Source organism: Capricornis sumatraensis, chromosome 2, assembly GCF_032405125.1.
Source record: "Capricornis sumatraensis isolate serow.1 chromosome 2, serow.2, whole genome shotgun sequence".
In the NCBI taxonomy this organism is placed as follows: domain Eukaryota; kingdom Metazoa; phylum Chordata; class Mammalia; order Artiodactyla; family Bovidae; genus Capricornis; species Capricornis sumatraensis.
The window spans coordinates 95814875-95836612 of NC_091070.1; the positions used below are offsets into that span (position 1 = coordinate 95814875).

General features: G+C 42.0%; 1 protein-coding gene across 1 annotated transcript in view; it reads right to left on the minus strand.

Annotated features, from left to right (window-relative positions):
• The window catches only part of LVRN (laeverin), a 69375-nt gene that overhangs the window by 30591 nt on the left and 17046 nt on the right, over positions 1-21738 (minus strand). Inside the window, exons 2-6 of the mRNA XM_068966485.1 lie at positions 16889-17031; positions 15350-15489; positions 11115-11241; positions 4075-4229; positions 2687-2800 (exon numbers count right to left, since the gene is read on the minus strand). Of these exons, the coding sequence (XP_068822586.1) occupies positions 2687-2800; positions 4075-4229; positions 11115-11241; positions 15350-15489; positions 16889-17031 (679 nt within the window). The remainder of the gene's footprint in view (positions 1-2686; positions 2801-4074; positions 4230-11114; positions 11242-15349; positions 15490-16888; positions 17032-21738) is intronic.

The following is a 21738-nucleotide window of genomic DNA, read 5'->3' on the forward strand; positions in this document are numbered from 1 at the left end:
GATCACTGGAATGTAGTCACAGTTTAGCCTCAACCAGGCAAATGACCTTGGGCAAGTCAATTAACCTTTCAGTACTTCATTCTGCAGATCTATATAATGACGTCTAGCCCAGGGGAGGAAGAGCAGAGGTACTGTAGAGTGGCTGGACTGTGTGATGGTGGGCATTTTGTAGGATGTTCACAAAGGGCAGGAGGAAAATTCTTAAAGAGATGGAATACCAGACCATCTGACCTGCCTCTTGAGAAACCTGTATGCAGGTCAGGAAGCAACAGTTAGAACTGGACATGGAACAACAGACTGGGTCCAAATAGGAAAAGGAGTACGTCAAGGCTATATAGTGTCACCCTGCTTATTTAACTTATATGCAGAGTACATCATGAGAAACGCTGGGCTGGAAGAAGCACAAGCTGGAATCAAGATTGCCAGGAGAAATATCAGTAACCTCAGATATGCAGATGACACCACCCTTATGGCAGAAAGTGAAGAGGAACTAAAAAGCCTCTTGATGAAAGTGAAAGAGGAGAGTGGAAAAGTTGGCTTAAAGCTCAACATTCAGAAAACTAAGATCATGGCATACGGTCCCATCACTTCATAGCAAATAAATGGGGAAACAGTGTCAGACTTTATTTTGGGGGGCTCCAAAATCATTGCAGATAGTGATTGCAGCCATCAAATTAAAAGATGCTTACTCCTTGGAAGGAAAGTTATGACCAACCTAGATAGCATATTAAAAAGCAGAGACATCACTTTGTCAACACAGGTCCGTCTAGACAAGGCTATGGTTTTTCCAGTGGTCATGTATGGATGTGAGAATTGGACTATAAAGAAATCTGAGTGCTGCAGAATTGATGCTTTTGAACTGTGGTGTTGGAGAAGACTCTTGAGAGTCCCTTGGACTGCAAGGAGATCCAACCAGTCCATCCTAAAGCAGATCAGTCCTGGGTGTTCATTGGAAGGACTGATGTTGAAGCTGAAACTCCAGTACTTTGGCCACCTGATGCGAAGAGCTGAGTCATTTGGAAAAGACCCTGATGCTGGGAAAGATTGAGGGCAGGAGGAGAAGGGGACGACAGAAGAAGAGATGGTTGGATGGCATCACCAACTCAATGGACATGGGTTTTAGTGGACTCTAGGAGTTGGTGATGCACAGGGAGGCCTGGCGTGCTGTCGTTCATGGGGTCACAAAGAGTCAGACACGACTGAGCTACTGAACTGAACTTGCAAAGTGGCATGGAACTGGGGCAGTAAAAGACTGCTACATCAGTGCTCCTCAGAAGCTACAATTTCACAAACAGGTAAAAAAATTTGTTTTTTTTTAAAGTTTCTGTGTGGCCAAGAGAGGTCTGTCAATTTTTTTTTCTGCCAACTTTTTAATAAACGAAAGATAAATATCATCTGTTTACTATCTTCTTCCTTTCATAAAAGAGGGAAAAATTTACAACCAATATATTAATGGGCTTCCCTGATGGCTCAGACAGTAAAGAATCTGCCTGCAATGAGGGAGACCCTGGTTCGATGCCTGGGTTGGAAAGATCCCCTGGAGAAGGAAATGGCAACCCACTCCAGTATTCTTGACTGGAGAATTCCATGGACAGAGGAGCCTGGCAGGCTACATAGTCCATGGGGTCGCAAAGAGTTGGACATGAATGAGGGACTTTCACTTTCATAATAATAGAAAGAACAATCTTAGATTCTCCTTCAAAGTGAATAAATTTAGCCTGTGACTATCTGACCAGTGGAAATCAGCATGTCAAACGTCAACACACTCTAATGAGCAAGGGTATGGAGAGGAGAAAAGAAGCTTGAAGTAGAGCCTTGGAAACACTTGGGAGGGGAGAGGAGAAAAAGATCTGCAAAAAGCAGCAGAAAGAGCAGCTCTGAGCATCAGAGGGATGGCAGGAGGCAGGAACAGAGAGGCAGGAAGAAACCCTGACTTGCTGGGAAGAAATGAGGTCTGTGTCAAAAGATCATGTTAAATCTAAACATTTAAACACTTAAATCAATTTAGCTTTATCATGCCATTCTGAAAGCATTACCTAACTACTCGAAATAAAATATTGGAAATATAACTTTCAATTCAGATTTGCATACACATAAATTAATTTTCCATGTTACTATTTACTCAATATAGCAAAATATAATAGATACAATGTCAGCTATGAGTATCATATGCAATCTCAGCTACATTATGGGTAATATAACATAGCATATTACTTTTTATTAAAGTTGTAGATTACTGATTGCAAGTGCTTTAAAAGTCAGTCTAGGTAGAAATAAATGAAAATAACCTAAAATCTAACAGTAGGGAAAATATTATATATATATATATATAATATATATATATACACATATACACACATCTTATAAAGTTATATGATAATACTAGGCAACCCTTAAAAATCTTATTTTCAAGGATGATCTAATGACCTGTGGAAAAGCTCTTGATATAGTATGAAGTAGAAAGGGCATTACACATTTCTGTGTAATTTTCACTTCTAGGAATATTTGCAATCATAAAAGCCTGACAAAAGAAAACAAATCAAAAAGACAACATTGATCATCTCTGATATTGCAGACAATTTATTATCTCTATATTTTTCTGTATTTTACACACTTTCAACAATGAAAATTAACTACTATTATAATTAGAAGAAAAATTATAAATTAATTTAACAGACATACTTACCCTTGGGAATTTAGGATTGAAGTGGTTAATTATTCCAAATTCAAAATAAGATGCAAAACCTTCATTGAGCCAGATATTATTCCACCAATTCATGGTAACCAAGTTTCCAAACCACTTTTGGAGTTGGGGATAAAAAGAACAATCTTAACTTCAATTTAAGTAATATTTATTGTAATTACATGTTAAATAAATGTAAGGTCAAAGACAAAATTAAATGTAATTTGCTATCAGTGATAAAACTTGAAAACAGGATTCCAAAGTCATGTTGTTGTTTTACTAATAACATGAAACCATTTATTTTTTTCTGTAAAATTTCACATCCAACAACTGGAAGCAATTTTTGCTTTAAAACTGTGATCCTCAGAAATAAAGTAAGCTAGAAGAGCATTTCTTAAATTGTCCACTTTACTCCAAAGTTAAGTTAAAGGAGAAGGCCTGAATGTCCACTTAACACCTACTAATGACAGCATCTCATACTCTAAACAGACTACATCAGAATTTTGCTCTAAGCAGTCGATTATGTTTTAAGGACATAATTTGATCTGTACCATGTAAGAATCACTCAAGTATTCGTTTCTGCAAAGTGGTCCAGTTATAATTATTTTCTATTTGAGCTTAACAGAAGGAAAGTGTCACATGATGATGAATAGAATCAGGAAAGAAAAACACAATAATTTCCAAAACCAACAAATCCACACCCTGGTTTTTAACCAAATTCTTATAATAGCTGTGATGTACTAATAGTTAGCACCCTATTTTCCAAAACAATGTGTCACTTAAGCTATAATAAAAAATGACACTTTGGGTGATGATCAAGACTTGTGAAAGTATGTGTTGACTGTGTAACAGGGTATAATTTAATCACAGTAAATCATTCCTCTCCAAAACTTCTTAGGGGTCCACATAACAAGAAGATAATTTCATAGTTTAGATGGTTGCCACCTCAGTGATACTAGCAAATTGACTATAATCCTTTAACTTGTAACTTCTCGCAAAAAAAAAAAGTTTGTGACAATCTACTGATGAGATGGAATATCTTCTGGTGTCTCTTTTGAATATCTCTATTTTAAGATGGAATGAAAAGCAGATAATCATAGGTCTGCTTGGTTTACTTTTCCTGAAGCGAACTTTGTGGCACACAATTACTCTTTGAATATACGACCTGCTAATGTTCTGAGATTTCTCATCACTATGATCTATCACCGAAAGTTCAAATCCACCCAGGGTCTGCTTACATAGATCCTTCCTTGTTTTCACTCACTGGACCACTTTTCAAGTTATTTTTTGAAATTTGCTGTACGGTAGAGTTTGAGGAGTTTTTGCTGCTTTCGGTACAGAAGCTGGAGAATATTTTCGTGTGAAATAAGAAAGAACATTTTACCACATGCCTGATGTCCGATTTCGTGGGAGACAGTAAAGGAGATCACGATCTTTTTTTCTGTTAGTTTATCATTTGGTTGCAGCAACAATAATGACTCGTCAAATATCAATAGTCCCCAGTTTTCCATTGCACGGTTGTCAAAAGTAGGCAAAGCAATTATATCTAAGTGGATTTAAATGGAGGGAAAAATGAATCATCTCTTTCCAAAGATTTGAGAGTTCCAGATACAACATCTCAAAATGAAATCATAAAATTACTGAAAGAAAATGCAAGTGAATATCTATAACTTAAGTGGCAGGAGAAAGGCATTAAAGACATAGAGAAGACAGGCTCAGGAAACAAATTGTTTTGACTATATGAAAATTAAGTACTTTTGATTAAGGACCTATATCCAAAATATACAAAGAACACTTGAAACTCAAAAATAAGAGAATGACTTTACAGAATTAGCAAAAGATCTAAAGAGACAGTTCACTAAAGAGACACTTCACTAAAGAGACACACAAATGGCAAATGAACAGATGAAGATATGCTCAACACCATATGTCATTAGGAAATTGCAAATTAAAACAACAAGATACCATGATACAGCAGTTCAAAACAAAATATTAATGTTGGAGAAGATGTGGAACAATAAAAACACTCATTCATTGCTGGTGAGAATGCAAAATGGCACAGCCACTTCAGAAGACAATTCAGCAGTTTCTTATAAAGCTGAACACAGGTTGGCGATACAGTCTAGCAATTGAGCTCCTAAGGGTTTACCCAAATGAGTTCACAACTGAAGTCAGCAACATGCACGTGAATGCCTAAAGCAGCTTTAATCATAACTGCCAAAGCTTGGAAGCAATCAAGATGTCTTTTAATAGGTGAATGGATAAATAAACTGTAGTACAGCCATACAACAGAGTACTATTTAGTGCTAGAAAGAAATGAGCTATTAAGTTATGAAAGGACATGGATAAAACTTAAGTGAATGTTACTAAGTGAAAGAAAAGTGAAAGTCGCTCAGTGGTCTCCAACTCTTTGCGAACTCATAGTCCATGGGGATTCTCGAGGCAAGAACACTGGAGTGAGTTGCCATGCCCTCTTTCAGGCGAACTTCCCAACCCAGGGGTCAAATTCAGGTCTCCTGCATTGCAGACAGATTCTTTACCAAGTAAGCCACCAGGGAAGCCCAAGAATACTGGAGCGGGTAGCCTATCCCTTCTCCAGGAGATCTTCCCAACCCAGGAATCTAATCCAGGTCTCCTGCATTGCAGGTGGATTCTTTACCAGCTGAGCTACCAGGGAATCCCACTAAGTGAAAGAAGCCAATAAGAAAAAGTTACACATGGTATGATTCCATTAGTACCTAACATTATGGAAAAGGCAAAATTATATAGACAGTACAAAGATCAGTGGCTGTCAGGGACTGCGGGAAACGAGGGGATGAGCAGGTAGAGCACAGGGGATTTTTAAGACAGTGAAACTATCGTCTGATGCTATGACGGTAGACATATGTCATTACTGTGTACTCGGTCAAATCAGTCGGGTCCGACTCTTTGCGACCCACTGGACTATAGCCCACCAGGCTCCTCTGTCCATGGATTCTTCAGGTAAGAACACTGGAGTGGGTTGCCACTCTCCTCCAGGGAATCTTCCTGACCCAGGGATCAAACAATCCTATGTCCCCTGGGTCTCCTGCACTGAAAGAGGATTCTTTACTGCCGAGTCACTGGGGAAGCCCTCATCACTGTATGCATTTGTTGAAATTCACAGAGCTGTACAACAGAAACAGTGAACCTTCATGTAAGCTATGGACTTTAGTTACAAAAATATATCAGTACTGATTCATCAACTGTAGTTTTTAAAAATCCACACCAATGTACGATGTTAACAAGAAGAAAAACTAGAGGTGGAGCAAGGGGAGGGAGAGGAAATATATGAGGACTCTTCACACTCTGGGCACACTTTTTTTGTAAACTGTTCTAAAAAAATTAAGTGTCTTTAAAATTAAATGTTTTAGTGCACCAAAAACACCACAAACAAATTTGAAAGGCAAAACACAGACTGGGGTAAATATCTGCAGCCTATATCACAACTAGATAATATTTTTTCAATACTTAAAGAACTTTGATGAATCAAAAAGGAAAAATGTGAACAATTCAATAAAGAAATAATTCAAACACCCAAAAATCTTATTTAAAATTTTCAGCTTCATTAGTATCAAAAACAAAAATTAAAACAATGATATAACTTTCAAATGCATGAAATACATTTTCAAATATAATAATTAGTATTGGCTAGAATTTATAATTAGGTATGGGAAAACTGACACATAGCCTATTGGTGAGGGTGTGAACTAGTAGTTTTTCTGGAGCAGACCAGCAAAACGCTTCGTAACTTTTAAAAGTTCCTAGCCTTTCAAATTTTGCAATTTCTACTAAGGCAAATCGCATGGATATTTGTAAACACTTCCTTATGTTTTCTTTCGTGTTTTAAAAGCAGCCCGCTCCCCCTCAAGAAAGAAAAATCAGTCCAAATTCTCAACCACTGAAGATTAAAAAAATTATTTTGTCAAATTGATATGTAGGCAGTCTATGCGTTAAAATGACAATAAAAAAGAACAGTTACCTGGATCATACTGCTTTATATTGTTCTTTTTTTTTTTTAATCAATGAATAGTATCAATTCCATGGTGTCATTTTTTGTTAAAAACAAAGAAGCAAATACAGAGAAAGATGGAAATTGAGACAAAGACAGATACCGGGGAAACCAGACATCAAAACGTTACCCACGGTCATCTCTGCATGGCAGCATTCCAAGAGATTTTGCTTCTCTTTTTTTGTGCTTTCCTTACCTTTCCAAATTTTTTACAGCGTGATCATTTGTTACTTCTAAAACTAGAATGATACAAGTTTTAAAATTTTCCTTTGCTAGTGAAAGAAATATCATTGCTATAGTCCAGGCTACGTTGGCCTCATGAATGCTTTAGCTATGCTACGCTCAGTAATTTAGTTGACTTTACACTTGGTTGAAGCTGACAGTGTATAGTGAGAAATATTCAGGTCATTGCATAGCCTCAACAGGTAATGCTCCATTATCTTTCGACGTACTTAGTTGCCTCAGCCTGAGTTTCCCACTCTACTGGATAGTTTTTCGTTGTGTGAATGACCCATACCCATTCTATCAGTGACCACTTTGGTTGCTTTTAGTTTGGCACTAGTATGAAAAGTGCAGCTTCAAACATGCTTGCACATGTCTTCTGGCATGTATGTGCTCAAATTCCTCTTGAAGATATATCTAGGAATGGAATTTCTGGGTTCTAAGGTATTCTGATGATCAACATTATAAGACAACAAACAGCTTTCTAAGTTGTAACAACTGATATTCCTTTCAACAGTGTCACTTTCTAACACTTGTATTTGTGAGAATGCCTACTCTTTGACAACTGAGTAGGTTGTCACTGTGACCTTGCGTACTCATATCTCAGACTGCTTAATAAGCTTAAATATTTCTTCATAACTTTGTTAGCCACATGTGTTTCCTTTTCTGTATAACATCTATTCATATATCTTTTACTTGTTTTTTTCCTATTGTATTTTTCTTATTTATCTGTAGGTGTTCTTTATATATTGGGGGTACTCCCATTACCACTTATTGTCCTTTCTTTTTTGCTTAACTGTTTCTTTAAAATTTATTTATTTGCAATTGAAGGACAATTGCTTTACAATACTGTGTTGGTTTCTGCCACACAGTCCTCTTCCTGCTGAGACTTCATGCTGACTTTATGAGTCAGTGCTATCTCCTCCTTCACAATTTGTTTGCTTCTGTTTTTAACATGTAGATGCTATCTTCCAACAGAGAAGGCGATGGCACCCCACTCCAGTACTCTTGCCTGGAAAATCCCGTGAACAGAGGAGCCTGGTAGGCTGCAGTCCATGGGGTCGCAAAGAGTCGGACACGACTGAGCGACTTCGCTTTCACTTTTCCCTTTCATGCACTGGAGAAGGAAATTTCGGCAACCCACTCCAGTGTTCTTGCCTGGAGAATCCCAGGGACGGGGGAGCCTGGTGGGCTGCTGTCTAAAGGGTTGCACAGAGTTGGACACGACTGAAGCGACTTAGCAGCAGCTATCTGCCAAACTCAGCTACCTGAACAGAGCCTCTGCCACCTACTGCTTCTGCATTCAGAGAGCACCTAGAAAAGTAGTAGGTGGTTCTCATTTACTCAGTAGATTCTCACTAATTATGGTAATCATGTCACTGCGTTATGATTTATAGAGTACTTGAGTTTTATTGCTCCAAAAATTCAAACTTTGCTGAGATGTACCATATATATCATTAGCCTGCTATGGTTATAAGTTAAGAAAAATAAAAACTTAAAAGGGAAGTTGCTATTTTAAAAGTCTGCAAATCTTAAACACCCATGTGAGTGAAGTGAAGTCGCTCAGTCGTGTCCGACTCTTCGCGACCCCATGGACTGCAGCCTACCAGGCTCCTCCATCCATGAGATTTTCCAGGCAAGAGTACTGGAGTGGGGTGCCATTGCCCATACTTACTCCTAAAAGCATCATGATGTCACTTTTTCTTTTAAAGCTTCTAACAACCTAAACAGCCAACTCCACCAGCGGCTATAATAGTTTTTTTGTTTTGTTTTTAAATGACTCAACCAAAAGTCAAAGTAATTAGGAGACATTAGTTCATCTTTCTCTTAAAGATCCAGTAACAGAGAAACTCTATTGTAATCATCTGTCCATCAAAAGACAGTTTTGACTAAGCACCACCTACACGTGCTCGTAGAGAAACACTGGCTCAGATGCTATGAAAGATACAGAAAAAAAAAAAGTGCCAACATAACCTTGACTTCCAACATAGCCTTGACTTCCAGGAGCTGGTAATCTAGACAGAATTTACATGGAATTATGGAACTCATTGAACATATTTTTCCCCCCACTAAAAAAAAAATTGTTTACTGTTTACTAGTTTGAGAGAGGGCCTTCCCTTGTGGCTCAGTGCTAAAGAATCTATCTGCCAATGCAGGAAACGTGGGTTTGATCCCTGGGTTGGAAAGATCCCTTGGAGAAAGAAATGGCAACCCACTCCAGCATTCTTGCCTAGAGAATCCCATGGACAGGGGAGCCTGGGGTTGCAAAAGCGTCAGGCATGACTTAGCAACTAAACAAAAACTCTGAGAAAAGCAGCATCACAGGCTCAGAAGGTACTTAAAAAAGGACAGTCCAGACCCTGACCCTCAACTTGCCCTTGACCTAATCCAGAGATGATTAGGATCTAGCAGCTCAAGAACTTGAATACAGGGATGCACAGAATGCTGTGGAAGCTTGGGAGAGAGAGAGTCAGGGAAGACTTCCTGGAGGAGGAGGCACTGCGTTGAGAAATATAAGAATCAACAAGTTGGGTAAAAGGAATGGCAGGATGTGCAAACTGAATATGCAAGAGCCTGACCAAGAGGAGAAGAAGATGAAAGTGTAGAAGAGGACAGAGATGCTGCTAGAGAAGCCTTTCTACTCCGAGAAACTGTCAGAAGTCCCTAGAGGTTGGCAAGAGATGCACTGTTAAAGATACGGTGTGAACTTTGGACTTTATCCCCAGGGCATTAGGAAGCCACAGAAGAATTTTAAACAGGGCAATAACACGATCAGATTTTGCTTTGGAAAGATCCCTCAGGCCTCAGTGTGGAAGATGAACTGGAGGAGACAAGAGGGACGGTGGTCAAACTAAGCAAGGTCAGTTGTGGTCGAGACTTTGGTGATATGAACTAGGGAGAATGAGAGGGATGGGGAAGAAGTGGGTGGAGGTGGAGATAATAAGGAGGCGACTAACTGGATGGAGGAGATGTTTTGACAGAAGAGGATATCAAGAATAACTCTGGACTTCTCCTTATCTAAATAAAGATAAAGATAAATTTTCTTGCCTAGACAAGGGTCATTTTGAGACCTTCCCGCCACAGAAGTGCCAGAAACTTGGTCTCCATGCTCAGATTCCTGTTGCTGCTAACTTTCTTTGCTTCTTTCCTTCTTTTTCTAGTTTTTTTTTGGCTGTGCTGCGTGGCATGTGGGATCGAGGATCTTAGTTCCCTGGCCAGGGATCGAACCTGTGCCCCCTGCAGCAGAAACTCAGAGCCTTAACCACTGGCCTGCAGGGAAGTCCCTGCCTCCAACTCTCTAAGGGACAGGCATAACCTCTGGGATCCACAAGCAGGCCACAGTTGGCCCACGTTCCTTCATTCCCCGTCCCTCTTCAGCCAGGCTTGAGCGGCAGAGGCCCTGGCTACGCAGCATTCGGGAGCCTGGAGCGCCCTAATTTTTACTCCCCACCTTCTTCCACTGTCTTCCAGTAAAGGCCAAGCATATTTTCCCCCAAGACTTCGACTAAATAACCTTTCAGAGGAACAAAACACACTGACATGATACCCTCAAGCGAGAGAGAAAAAACATGGAACAACTTTCTGAGCTGAGCAGCTCACATAATTTTAAGGGCATTCCATACAGATCTACGAGAAATAAAATGTTTACATATTCCTTCGAGGATCGTATTCTGTTCACACATGATTCCAATTTTATACAATAAAAATTCACTGATGGGACCCCCAAGTTCTAATCCAATGACTCACAGCTAAAGAACATATGTTGCAAAAAACAACAAAACCTTCCTAAAGGGAACTGGAGTAATTCGCGCAAGCGGTTAGAAGGATCCAGCACATTGCATTGCATGCTTGCAGTATGAGATGAAAGGACAGAAAGCCAGGGAGAAGGCAAGGTCTGGAGGAGGTAAGCCGCCAGTGAGCACCCAGGAGGAATCTGAAGCCGGGAGCCCTCTGAGCACCAGCTAGTCACGCGGCACCATGCAGAGAAGGAGCAGACAGGCCTCTGCGTGTTTAGGAACGTGTAGGACACAATGATGGGAAGCCAGCAGGGTTGACTCCAAAACAGCAAAAACAGCAAAATGCCAACGGGTCCTTGGAGGCCCATCTAGGTATCTTTTGATCCCAACCTAGAGCACCCATAACAGGAAATCAAACCCACTGTAAGGGAAGATACTTCACCTGTTTTTGGAAGAGGGTAACTGATATTAAATAAATCCTCCAGAAAAGAGAAGATGGGACCTGTGATGTTCAAAGCGAAGTCTGCGTTTCCCTCTGCGATGGCATCTTTCCGGGCCCAGATGCGTATCTAGACAGAAACAATTAAGCAGTGATTAGGAAAAGCAACATGTACAGTGATGTTTGAAAGTGGCAGCCTGCCTGCTCCAATTTCCTGATACTCTGGAGCCAAAGGTTATCTTTTCAGAAGAAGTTGCATGACAAAATGTTTACATGTGTCCATGCGAGGAGAAAAGCCCTGGAGGCTACTCATTCAGTTGGGAACAGTGACTCTCCAGAAAGTGTGTTGTTTCAATCTTTTGCAATAATGTGTAAAACTTCTATAATTCAAAAATAATCCTGGTTGCGGGGGGTGGGGTGGGGGTCTTCCCTGGTGGCTCAATGGTAAAGGGTCAGCCTGCCAATGCAGGTTTGATCCCTGATTCAGGGAGAGCCCACAGGCTGTTGAGCAACTAAGCCCGTGTGCCACAGCTACCGAGCCTCTGCTCTGGAGGCCGGGGGCCACATGAGAGGCCGTGCTCCGTAACGAGAAGCCACAGCGATGAGAAGCCCGCACACCACAGCGAGAGAGCAGCCCCCGCTAGCAGCAGCTAGAGCAAAGCCTGCATAGCAACACAGACCCAGCACAGCCAAAAATACATAGAAAATAAATTAAAAAAAAAAAAAATCCTGGGGAGTGGTATCTACCCCCACAGAAAACATGGATTCTATATTAGAGTAAAAGGGCCCTTTGGATGCTAGCTTCCCTTTTCAGGACATATTTCCAGTGATTCAAAACAGAGTTGTGCAGTTAGTAGGGGTTACACAGTATAGAACATATGAAACAAATGTGAATCATGCAAATTTAAAATGACTTGTTAATAAAAAACACGAACGCAAGTGTGCTCAGTCACGTCCAACTCTTTGCAACCTCATGAGCTATAGCCCACTAGGCTCCTCTGTCCATGGGATTTCCCAGGCAAGAAAACTGGAGTGGGTTGCCATTTCCCACTCCAGGGGATCTTCCTGACCCAGGGACTGAACCAGCATCTCCTGCACTGGCAGGTGGATTCTTTACCACTGTGCCACATGGGAAGCTCCCAAAACATGAAGAGTCCCATCTTATTTTCAAAATTTGAAATCAGGTTAATTCCCTTAATTTTAAAAAGTTCATCAAAAGTCTCATGACTTCTACAGTTATTGAAGTAAGCAAATTATAGCCTCTGTATATGACACTTCCATGTCAGTAGAAGATGGAAAGAAAGCTCTGCCATGCTTTGTTAGTTTAGTGTGACTGTATTGTTGTTTGGGTGCTTGAACTTGTTTGTGTTATTTGGGTGACTAATTCGCTGCTGTTTTACCATCCATTGCCATTTTATTTTGAAATCGTGGTACTCCTTCAACAACACCATCTGAGCACTTTTAAATGGCATTGCTGGTGTCAGTGCTTAAAAACACGTCTGAAACACCTGATTCTAGAATGAAAGTTAGCGAGGAGGGAAATAAGATAATCGTCCTGAGTGTGAATGCAGTTCATTTGAGAAAAAGCTCTCTACAAAACACAAGAGACAACGTGAAGAGAACCAAAAGCAGCACAATGCAGATTGCTGTCCCCCAACCAAACGCTCACTTGTCTTTGCTTTTATTTCTGCTGGAAAATTTGTCTTGTGTTTTGTGACTTTTGAATGACATGAGGTCTTCAGAAAGCTTCCCTTTCACAAAATGCAACCACCTGTTTTAGAAGCCTCCTGCCTGGATGCTCTCCTTTCTTCCAGCCTCCTCCCACCCCAAGGCCTCAGTCCTGCCCCTACACTCCCGGTCTCAAGCCCTCACCTCCAAGGCAAGGTCAGGAGGACATTGAAACCAGAGCCCACACTGCTGAGCGGAGGCAACAGTCACCATGTTCAGGATAATACGCGCATATTAACTGCAGCCTTTTGGGAGGGAAGGCAGTAATAAAGTGTGTATATAAATTTCCAGTTCACAAGGCTCCTCCCACAAATGACCACTCTAAGCCACAGTGGAGGCAAATGATGACTTCAAGCTGTGGGGGAGGGCCAGGGCAGTGAGGATCACAAATATGTGCGGAACACGCTGAAGAAAAAGTTGCTTCCAAATCACACCTAGCCCACCACTGTGTCCCTGTGGTCCTGCTTAGACCCAGCAGACCTCACCCTCTAAAGGAAAAATATCTTTACACGTGCACATGTGTGATAAATTCTACCCAAAATGTTATTTCTGAGAAACAGAATATTTCCTGCTGTATCAGGAAACGAAGATGTTACAGTCGTCAATGATTGCAGCCCTCCCGCACGAGCCGAGGAGCCCCGAGAAAACACAGCAAGGTAAAGAGCACGTGGCCACTAGCAGCCATCAGACTGTAGCCACTCCCCCTGGTGAGCAGCCCCAAGGAAGCTCAAGGTGTGAAAAACACAGGGTACCGGTCCCAGATAGCTGAGGGTTCCCGTCCCTTCATGGCTGCCATAACTGTCGAGAGAAAAAATATAGCAACCTAAAAGTTGAGAGTTATGGCAGAAATTTTTAGGGCTTCAAGCCCGGGAGATAGCATCTCAAGCAACCAGAGAGAACTGCTCTGAGGAGGCGAAGGGAGGAGTGAGTCCTGAGCTTCCTTGGGGCTCACCCTAGGGAGTGGCTGTCATCTAACGGCTCCTAGATGACAGCTATTCTCTTCCCTCCTGAGTTCCCTCAGGGCTCACCAGCTCACACTGGAAGGCTGAAATTGCTGACGACTATGACATCCTTCTCTATTGATATAGCAGAAAATATTCCGTTTCTCATTTCCAACCTCAGTTATGCGCGTCTTATATTGATCCTCGTGCCACGCATGAACCACATTTTCAACTTTGCTAAATTTTTTCTCTTATTTAGGGAGTCCTTTTTGTAGAGTCCAAGAGTACAGTCTGGTTCCCTGTAGAGTATATGGTGAATTCCTTAGCTTTCCAGAACTGAGTCATAGCCAAACACAACATTCCACTGATAAACTCATCCCAAATTTCAACTTTCTGGCTAAGACCAGTACTTTCTTAGGCATGTTCCATTTTCTCTTTGCTTCCATGGCAGCTTTCTTTTCAGGGTGACCTTTCATGAAGAAACAGATACAATCCGTTTATAAGAATTATTCACCGTGCAGCAGCATTGAGAGCAACAAGCCAGCGGAGACGAGGATGCTGACAGCCATCTCCATCGCTCGCGAGCTCCAAGTCACTCCTTCATACCAGGTACAAAGCATAGGCTTCCACACCGTGTCTGAGTGGATTTATCAATACACGTCATGAATGTTTGACTTGGCCCGAGTTCTATCTGTGAATATCAAGGATCTAGCAGTGATTACTCAGTAAGGGAAATCAGGCCGGAGCCAACAGCTGAGGGTGATAATGAGCTGTCCTTTGCATCTGGTGCGTTCATCCTTCGGAGGAGAAACTTTGAGCAATTCTCCCCCGGTGATAACAGCTGGTTCATCTACAGCTTGCTTATCCGCACAAGCCAAAGGCACAAGCCTGGAAGTTCACAGGCCCGGGAGACAGCCTTAGCCTGATGAGGCCCATCTGATTAGAAAGAACTGGGCCTAAGGCACTGGCCCTACCTACCCCACATTCTACATAGGGAGTGAGCCAGTCCAAAAATACTGTTACAGTCACCTTGATGTTTTCCCAAAGGATTGTTACGTAACAAGTGTACAACTGGGTGAAAACTAGGTGTTCCAGGACAGAGCACCTATTTCCACAGCTCTGGGGAAGTGTTCATACGCAGCGGCCCGGTCCTTCATAGGGACGGTGCTTAACCTGCCTGCATTTCAGCCAGAGCAGCTGCCTCAGCTGGCATCAGGAGCGTGTAGGCAAGGTACACAACACATAACCTGAGCTTCAAGAAGCTAGCATGGCCCCTTGCCCTCCTCTCTCTGCGCTCTGAAAGGCAGCGAGGGCCCCGGGAGAGGGGGCTCAGAACCTGCCTCCAGGGGATGTGAGGCGCAACCTTTCCATAGAAACCCCGCCGCAGAGCCCCAGCGGGAAGGGCTGCGCTCCACTCTGCAGCGTTTCGCCCAGAGCAGTGACAGGGCTCGGGGAAGAACCAGGAGAAGTCCGTGAGGGGTGCAGGCCCAGCCCCTGAGGCGAAGGAGGGCGCGAACAGTCCGCAGCCAGCACAAATGTCCCCGCACCTGGGGAGTCTCCCTCACTCACCTCTTTGCCTCTCTCGATCCTGCTGATGTGTCCATAGTCACAAATGACAAAGGCAGCTAAGTAAGTGGGCATGTGGGGCGTGGTGTGAAAGGTGGTAACAGTCCACTTGCTTCCGTTCACATCTTCTTTCTCAGACTGACCTAAAGAAATTGATTTTAGTCCAAATCACTGTAAATAAGCGATAAGGAACACAATTATCTACCTTTGAAACAATTTGCCAAGTTCGACGACCACTCAACTACCATCTTCCTAACTACACAGCACGGTTCAGTGGCTTGGATTTCTCTACCTTTGAGCTATCTATTAGGAAGGCCTAAGGACAGTGTCGGGCTTCGCTCCTAGCTCCGTCAGTAAAGAACCTGCCTGCAATGCAGGAGACCCGGGTTCAATTCCTGGATCAGGAAGGTCCCCTGGAGAAGGAAATGGCAATCCATTCCAGTATTCTTGCTTGGAGAATCCCATGGACAGAGCAGCCTGGTAGACTACTGTCCATGGGGTCGCAAGAGTTGCATACAACTTAGCGACTAAACCATCACCAAGCCAAGGACTGGATTCCTGGTTCTGAATTAGCACCATGAATAATATGGTCTGGGTGGAGGGCAAATCCACGAGCAGCTGTCAGTCAGGCCCGTGAGCTGCTTTCTCTTTCCATCCGCTGCTGTTTCCTACTCCAGCCCGTCTCTCTCAGCACTTAATCTAGCGTTTCCCAGACCCATGGCAGGTCAACAAGGTACAATTCTGCCATTCTCAGGTTTGGGGCAGGTCCTCAGTGGAGTCCCGCTGGGGTCTCTGAACCTGAAATCACAAACTCAAAGGCCTGTGCCGGCCAGGTGCTCAGTGTTAACGGGCTGATGTCCATAACAAGGCGGGGTGGGGACCACAGCAGGCAGCCTCTTCTCACCTGCAGTCAAACTGGCAGGTAGGAAGTGCAGGGCCAGTGCTGTTAGGTGGCCTGAGTTTCCCTTCAAAAAACCAAGAATTTTAACTTTTATGAGAAATATCAGAATTTTTTTAAGTTGCACACTAATTCAACCAAAAGGAAAAAAAAAAAAAAGTGCTGTGAGCTAACAGCAAAAAAAAACAAAAACAACCCTTGAAACAAGAAAAAAAAAAAAAAAACCTGAAACGAACAAAAAACCCACATCTATGTACCAGATTTAGACTAAATCCACTAGCTTGCTATCGTTAATGATTATGAGACTGAAACCCAAATTAATGGGCAGACAGGATACCAATGTATGAAAACAGTACAATGTTCCCAGCTCCTAATACAAAAAGGATCAGGATTTACCATCGCCAAGATGTGGGTGCTGACACTTATCCTAGGTGACCACCCTCTCTGGTTATAATATACCATAATTAAAATACATTCTCAATACACTGCCAAGAAAATCTACCATTGTAAAATCTATTAGAGAGTTAAACACACACACACACATATATATAAAACATGTAATACACAAATATATGTGCATATATAAAAATATATAAGTATATATATAAACATATAGATACAAGATGATAGAAAACATTACTTACGTAGCTTTGGCATGTTAGAAAGGGCCACATAAAGTGGATGATGAATGATTGTAATATTAAAAGTTGCCTTCAGAGCTGGCTCATCAAAACAAGGAAAAACATTCCTGGCAAATGTTGGTTCCATCTGAGATGCTAACAGGGCCCTGAAACACATTTGGGGGACAAATCTACTTATTTTTATCTTCAACCAGTGGAAGCAAATGTGTATATATACATATATGTATATATATACACATATATGTATATACAGAGAGAGAGAGAGAGATGGATTATGGCTTAAAATTATCTGAAGAAAGGAGCTGGAATGTTTTCCCCTCATTTTCCTTATTCCCCTTCCCATAATATACACAAATTCCAGTTCTCACTACCCCTGAGATTTCCTGTAAGACCTAAAATACAAAAGAACTCTTTAATTTTCAGCCACAAAATAACATTTCCTTCATGACATCATATGCCTTTAAACCCTTTCACAAACAAAATAGGAACAAATACGCAATGCCAGGCTTTTGAGAACCAAGGATTTTTTAAACTAGGATTAATTCTTTGGGGAGGGCCTATTGCTTTTATTCCCCACTAAAGTGCAAGTCAGAAGAAGAATGTCTATATTTTTATCTTTTTCTCACATGTTCCTTCTTTTTCCTGGTTGGAAATTTTAAAAGGTTTTATTTTGCATACCCTTGGTGCTAAACAATATCCCAACTGAACAAAACAACTTTCATTTGCATATGGGTGGATTTATCGAATCCCTCATCCTCTGCTGCCCTCTTTTTCTGCCTTCAATCTCTCCCAGCATTAGGGCTTTTTCCAATCAGTCGGCTCTTCGCATCAGGTGGCAAAACTACTAGAGTTTCAGCTTCAGCATCAGTCTCCATCAGTCAGAGGATGCCATGGTTAGATAGTATCACTGACTCAGTGGACATGAATGTGAGGTAACTCTGGGAGATGGGGAAGGAAGGGAAGCCTGGCGTGCTGCAGTCCATGGGGTCGCAAAGAATCAGACACGACTTAGCGACTAAACAAGAACAACAATCGGATCCTTACTGCTCCTTCCTGCATCTTCATGGAAAAATTCCAAAGTGACATTATCTCACAATGGACTGGTGATTTACAGGGAAAAGCTTAGGAACAAGAGTACCCTGAGGAAATCTGGAGGTTGCCAGTTTCTCCCTCTGTAAACAGTGCTGGAGACAAGACCATGGGTGGTTTCTCCTCCGAAGAAATCTGCAGTCTCATTAGCCCATTTTCCAAGGCTCTGTGACCGGGGAATTGCTTTTAGGTGACAATTACAGATGCTAAATTCCCCTTTTTCTCAGGTGCTGAGACTTAATGTCTCTCATGCTAATGTCACTCTAGCTTCAGGCCCACTTCTTCTTTTTTTAAATGTGGACCATTTTTAAAGTCTTTAAGGAATTTGTTACTGTCAGCTACAAATTGGCACTTCCCAAGAGCACCTCCTAGCGAGTGAACAAGAGGATTTGCCAAACGCCTCTGTGGAGACTGAACCCTGTGCAGCTGCAGCTGCTGACCTTCAGCAACTGCTGAGAGTTCAGGGCGGAGTGAGGCACTCTGTGCTCCAGGGAATCTGGTGGAACAGATCTTTCAGTTCAGTTCAGTTCAGTCACTCAGTCATGTCTGACTCTTTGCGACCCCGTGGGCTGCAGCATGCCAGGCCTCCTTGTCCATCATCAACTCCCAGAGCTTGCTCAAACTCATGTCCATCAAAATGGTGATGCCATTCAACCATCTCATCCTCCGTCATCCCCCTTCTCTTCCCACCTTCAATCTTTCCCAGCATCAGGATCTTTTCTAATGAGTCAGTTCTTCATATCAGGTGGCCAAGGTATTGGAGTTTCAGCTTCAGCGTCAGTCCTTCCAATGAATATTCAGGACTGATTTCCTTTAGGATGAACTGGTTGGATCTCCTTGCAGTCCAAGGGACTCTCAAGAGTCTTCTCTAACACCACAGATTAAAACATCAATTTTTCAGCACTCAGCCTCCTTTATAGTCCAACTCTCACATCTACACATGACTACTGGAAAAACCATAGCTTTGACTAGACAGACCTTTGTTGGCAAAGTAATGTCTCTGCTTTTTAGTGTGCTAACTTGGTCATAGCTTTAGTCATGGTAGTTTAGATCTTTAGTTAGATATTTTCAGGAACTGAGTTCATGATCCAAATCCTTGCATCTCTTTGTATCTAGAAAATAACTAAAATCCCTTCATAGTGACATCAGCTCCTCACGACTAGCAGAAAGCCTTCTGTAAAGTAAGCGCTTGATTGTATTGAACTCTTCCTTCACCAAAATCTTATATACCGACCTTCCATCATTGCCTCTTTGGAGCAGTCTCTCAGAGCTCTCCGATGTGCTGCCTCCCCAGCTGTAGTCCTCATTTTGCCCCCAATAAAACTTAACTTGCAACTCTCCAGTTGTGCATTTTTCAGTCGACATTATGATACGGTTTTTGTGTTTTGGTTTTTAGGGCATTAGGCATGGGGGATCTTAGTTTCCCCAACCAGAGATGGAACCCACACTCCCTGCCTTGGAGGACAAAGTTTCAACCAACGGACCCACTGGGGGAGTTCCAGACCAGTTTTTAGATAAATAAAAGGTGAATTCAACGCCATCCGCCTCCGTAAATCCCTCCTCCACCGTGATAAGGGCCCTGTTCACATGAAACTTCACACAATTTTCGGAAGAGCACACAGAACGGGGCACGTTCAAACGCTTCACATCAGCTGGTTTGATGGGCTCTCAACGTCACAGTGACAAAACTGTAATTTTCAACAGGCCTATTTTGCTTTATTTGCTTTTTCCAAATTTACTACACTCTTACTTTCATGGGCTGAAAGGAGTTGAGGCTCTGACAGCAGCCACTTCGGTTCCAAGACTCTGCTCTATGTAATGATAACCCTGAACTAGTTATGTACCCTTGGTGAGCCCGTTTCCCCTTCTAGAAAACAATTCCACTAGCTCTGTTTCATTATTAATTGAGGCTTTATATTATTAGTAACTGAATTTAGCAACAAATGATCTGTGAATTCTCCTCTATTCCTCTGCTCTCACAAACTGTTCTTGATATAGATGAACCACAGAAGAATTCAAGGAGGGATAAATTACAGATTAGGGGTGGAGAGGTGGAAATCACTAATTACAAATGTGTCTAAAAAGGTTCCATCATTTTCCCATACAGCAGAAATTAAGCATAACATTGTAAATTAAAAAAAAAAAAAAAGAGTTCCAGAGATCATAGGTGGCCATAAGCTGGATATAAACCAAGTTTGTCTCCCCAGTTAATTTTAAACTACCAGAAATCAGGGATTATATATTTTTCTTTTGTATGATTTTTTAAAACTTGGCAAAAATATGGGTTCACAGCAACTATTTTCTCAGCCTTGGAGTTACTATAAAGTAAAGGAAGCTTGATATTAATATATACAGAAGAATATGAAATATTTTGGTAGAGTTCGTCACATGCCACATTGGCATTTCTTTGCTTTGTAGTATTGGTTGGTATCTGTAAAGGGGATGGGATAAACTTTAAAGGGGATGGGAAATATGCGAGTAACGAACAATACAATAAAAAGAAAAAATGAGCAGGGGATTCAGCAACCTGAGTCATGGCTCAGGACCTGCCGTGTAAACATAGTGGTGTAATGTTGGAAAAGCTGCTTAAACTCTCTGAACATCCACTTCTGTAAAATGCGGGGATGGGACTAGATGAGTCTGTAAGTCCACTTACAGCTCTAAAACTGATTCCAACAGAGATAAAGACTCCAACAGGAGAGAAAAAAGAGCCCATGAGGTGGCCAAGATTGAGCCATCTAGGGTGGTGACAAACAGTCCCCTCGGGAGTTTTCACACATGACCTTCAGAAGATCTATGAGCCTTCTGAAATAGCAGGATACTTTGTACAAATGGTGATCTGTCAGCATGAAAAGTCAATGTAAGTTGAAAAAGCACATTCAATTATGTAACAGACGCTTATATATTTGGAAAGCCAACACATGCCTGTAGTTTTTGTAATGGAAACTATAGATAATACAGCTTGGTAACATCTTTTCTGCTGCCATGACTTCCCAAAACACGCAAATCTCAAGGAGGTGGCAAGGTGGGGAGGAGGGAGAAAATCAGACTCTTCAAGGAGGTGGGAAACTTTCATGCTCACCTGAAGGAGCTGCACGTTCAAAAAGACTAGGAGACACAAGTTTAGGGAGTCACTGCGTTAACAAATCCATCAAGCGAGTCCTTCCAATTCTGTGATTAAGGTCTCCAGAGAAGTGAAATGAAAGAAAAACACTTGGGTTTTACTCAATTATTTCCCTCCCTGGTTTCATACAAACAAACAAAAAAGGGGAAAGCCCTACAACATAGAGCCACTCTGGCTAATCCTTAACTGCAAAGGTCTGTGCCAGCCAGCACCACACACAATCTGGTTATGCCGTGTCAGGACCCGAGGTTGATATTTATTTCCCTTCTCTCTCTGCTTCGGATTCAAGCAACCCTGTGAGGATATCCTGGTCTCAGAATATAGAACCTCCACCGCCCTCTCCTCCCTGCAAACCTTACTGAACCATGTTATTATGGTGCCTATGAAGTCTGGGTTTAGAGTGGTCAGCTGGGGAGAGAGTTAATTTTGGAGAATTTGTCTCCCAGTGGCTCAGTATTGCAAAGCCACTCTCCTGCCCTCTCGTATAGCCAGAGAATTGTGGACTCACCACGTTCTTGTGCTGGAAAAAGTCTTAGCAGGCAAGATACGCAATGCCCTTGGGGATTCATCTACTCTCATAGAAAACACACCCATTCAGTACAGTATTTCACTCCAAATTATTTCATGAACGCTGTCTACC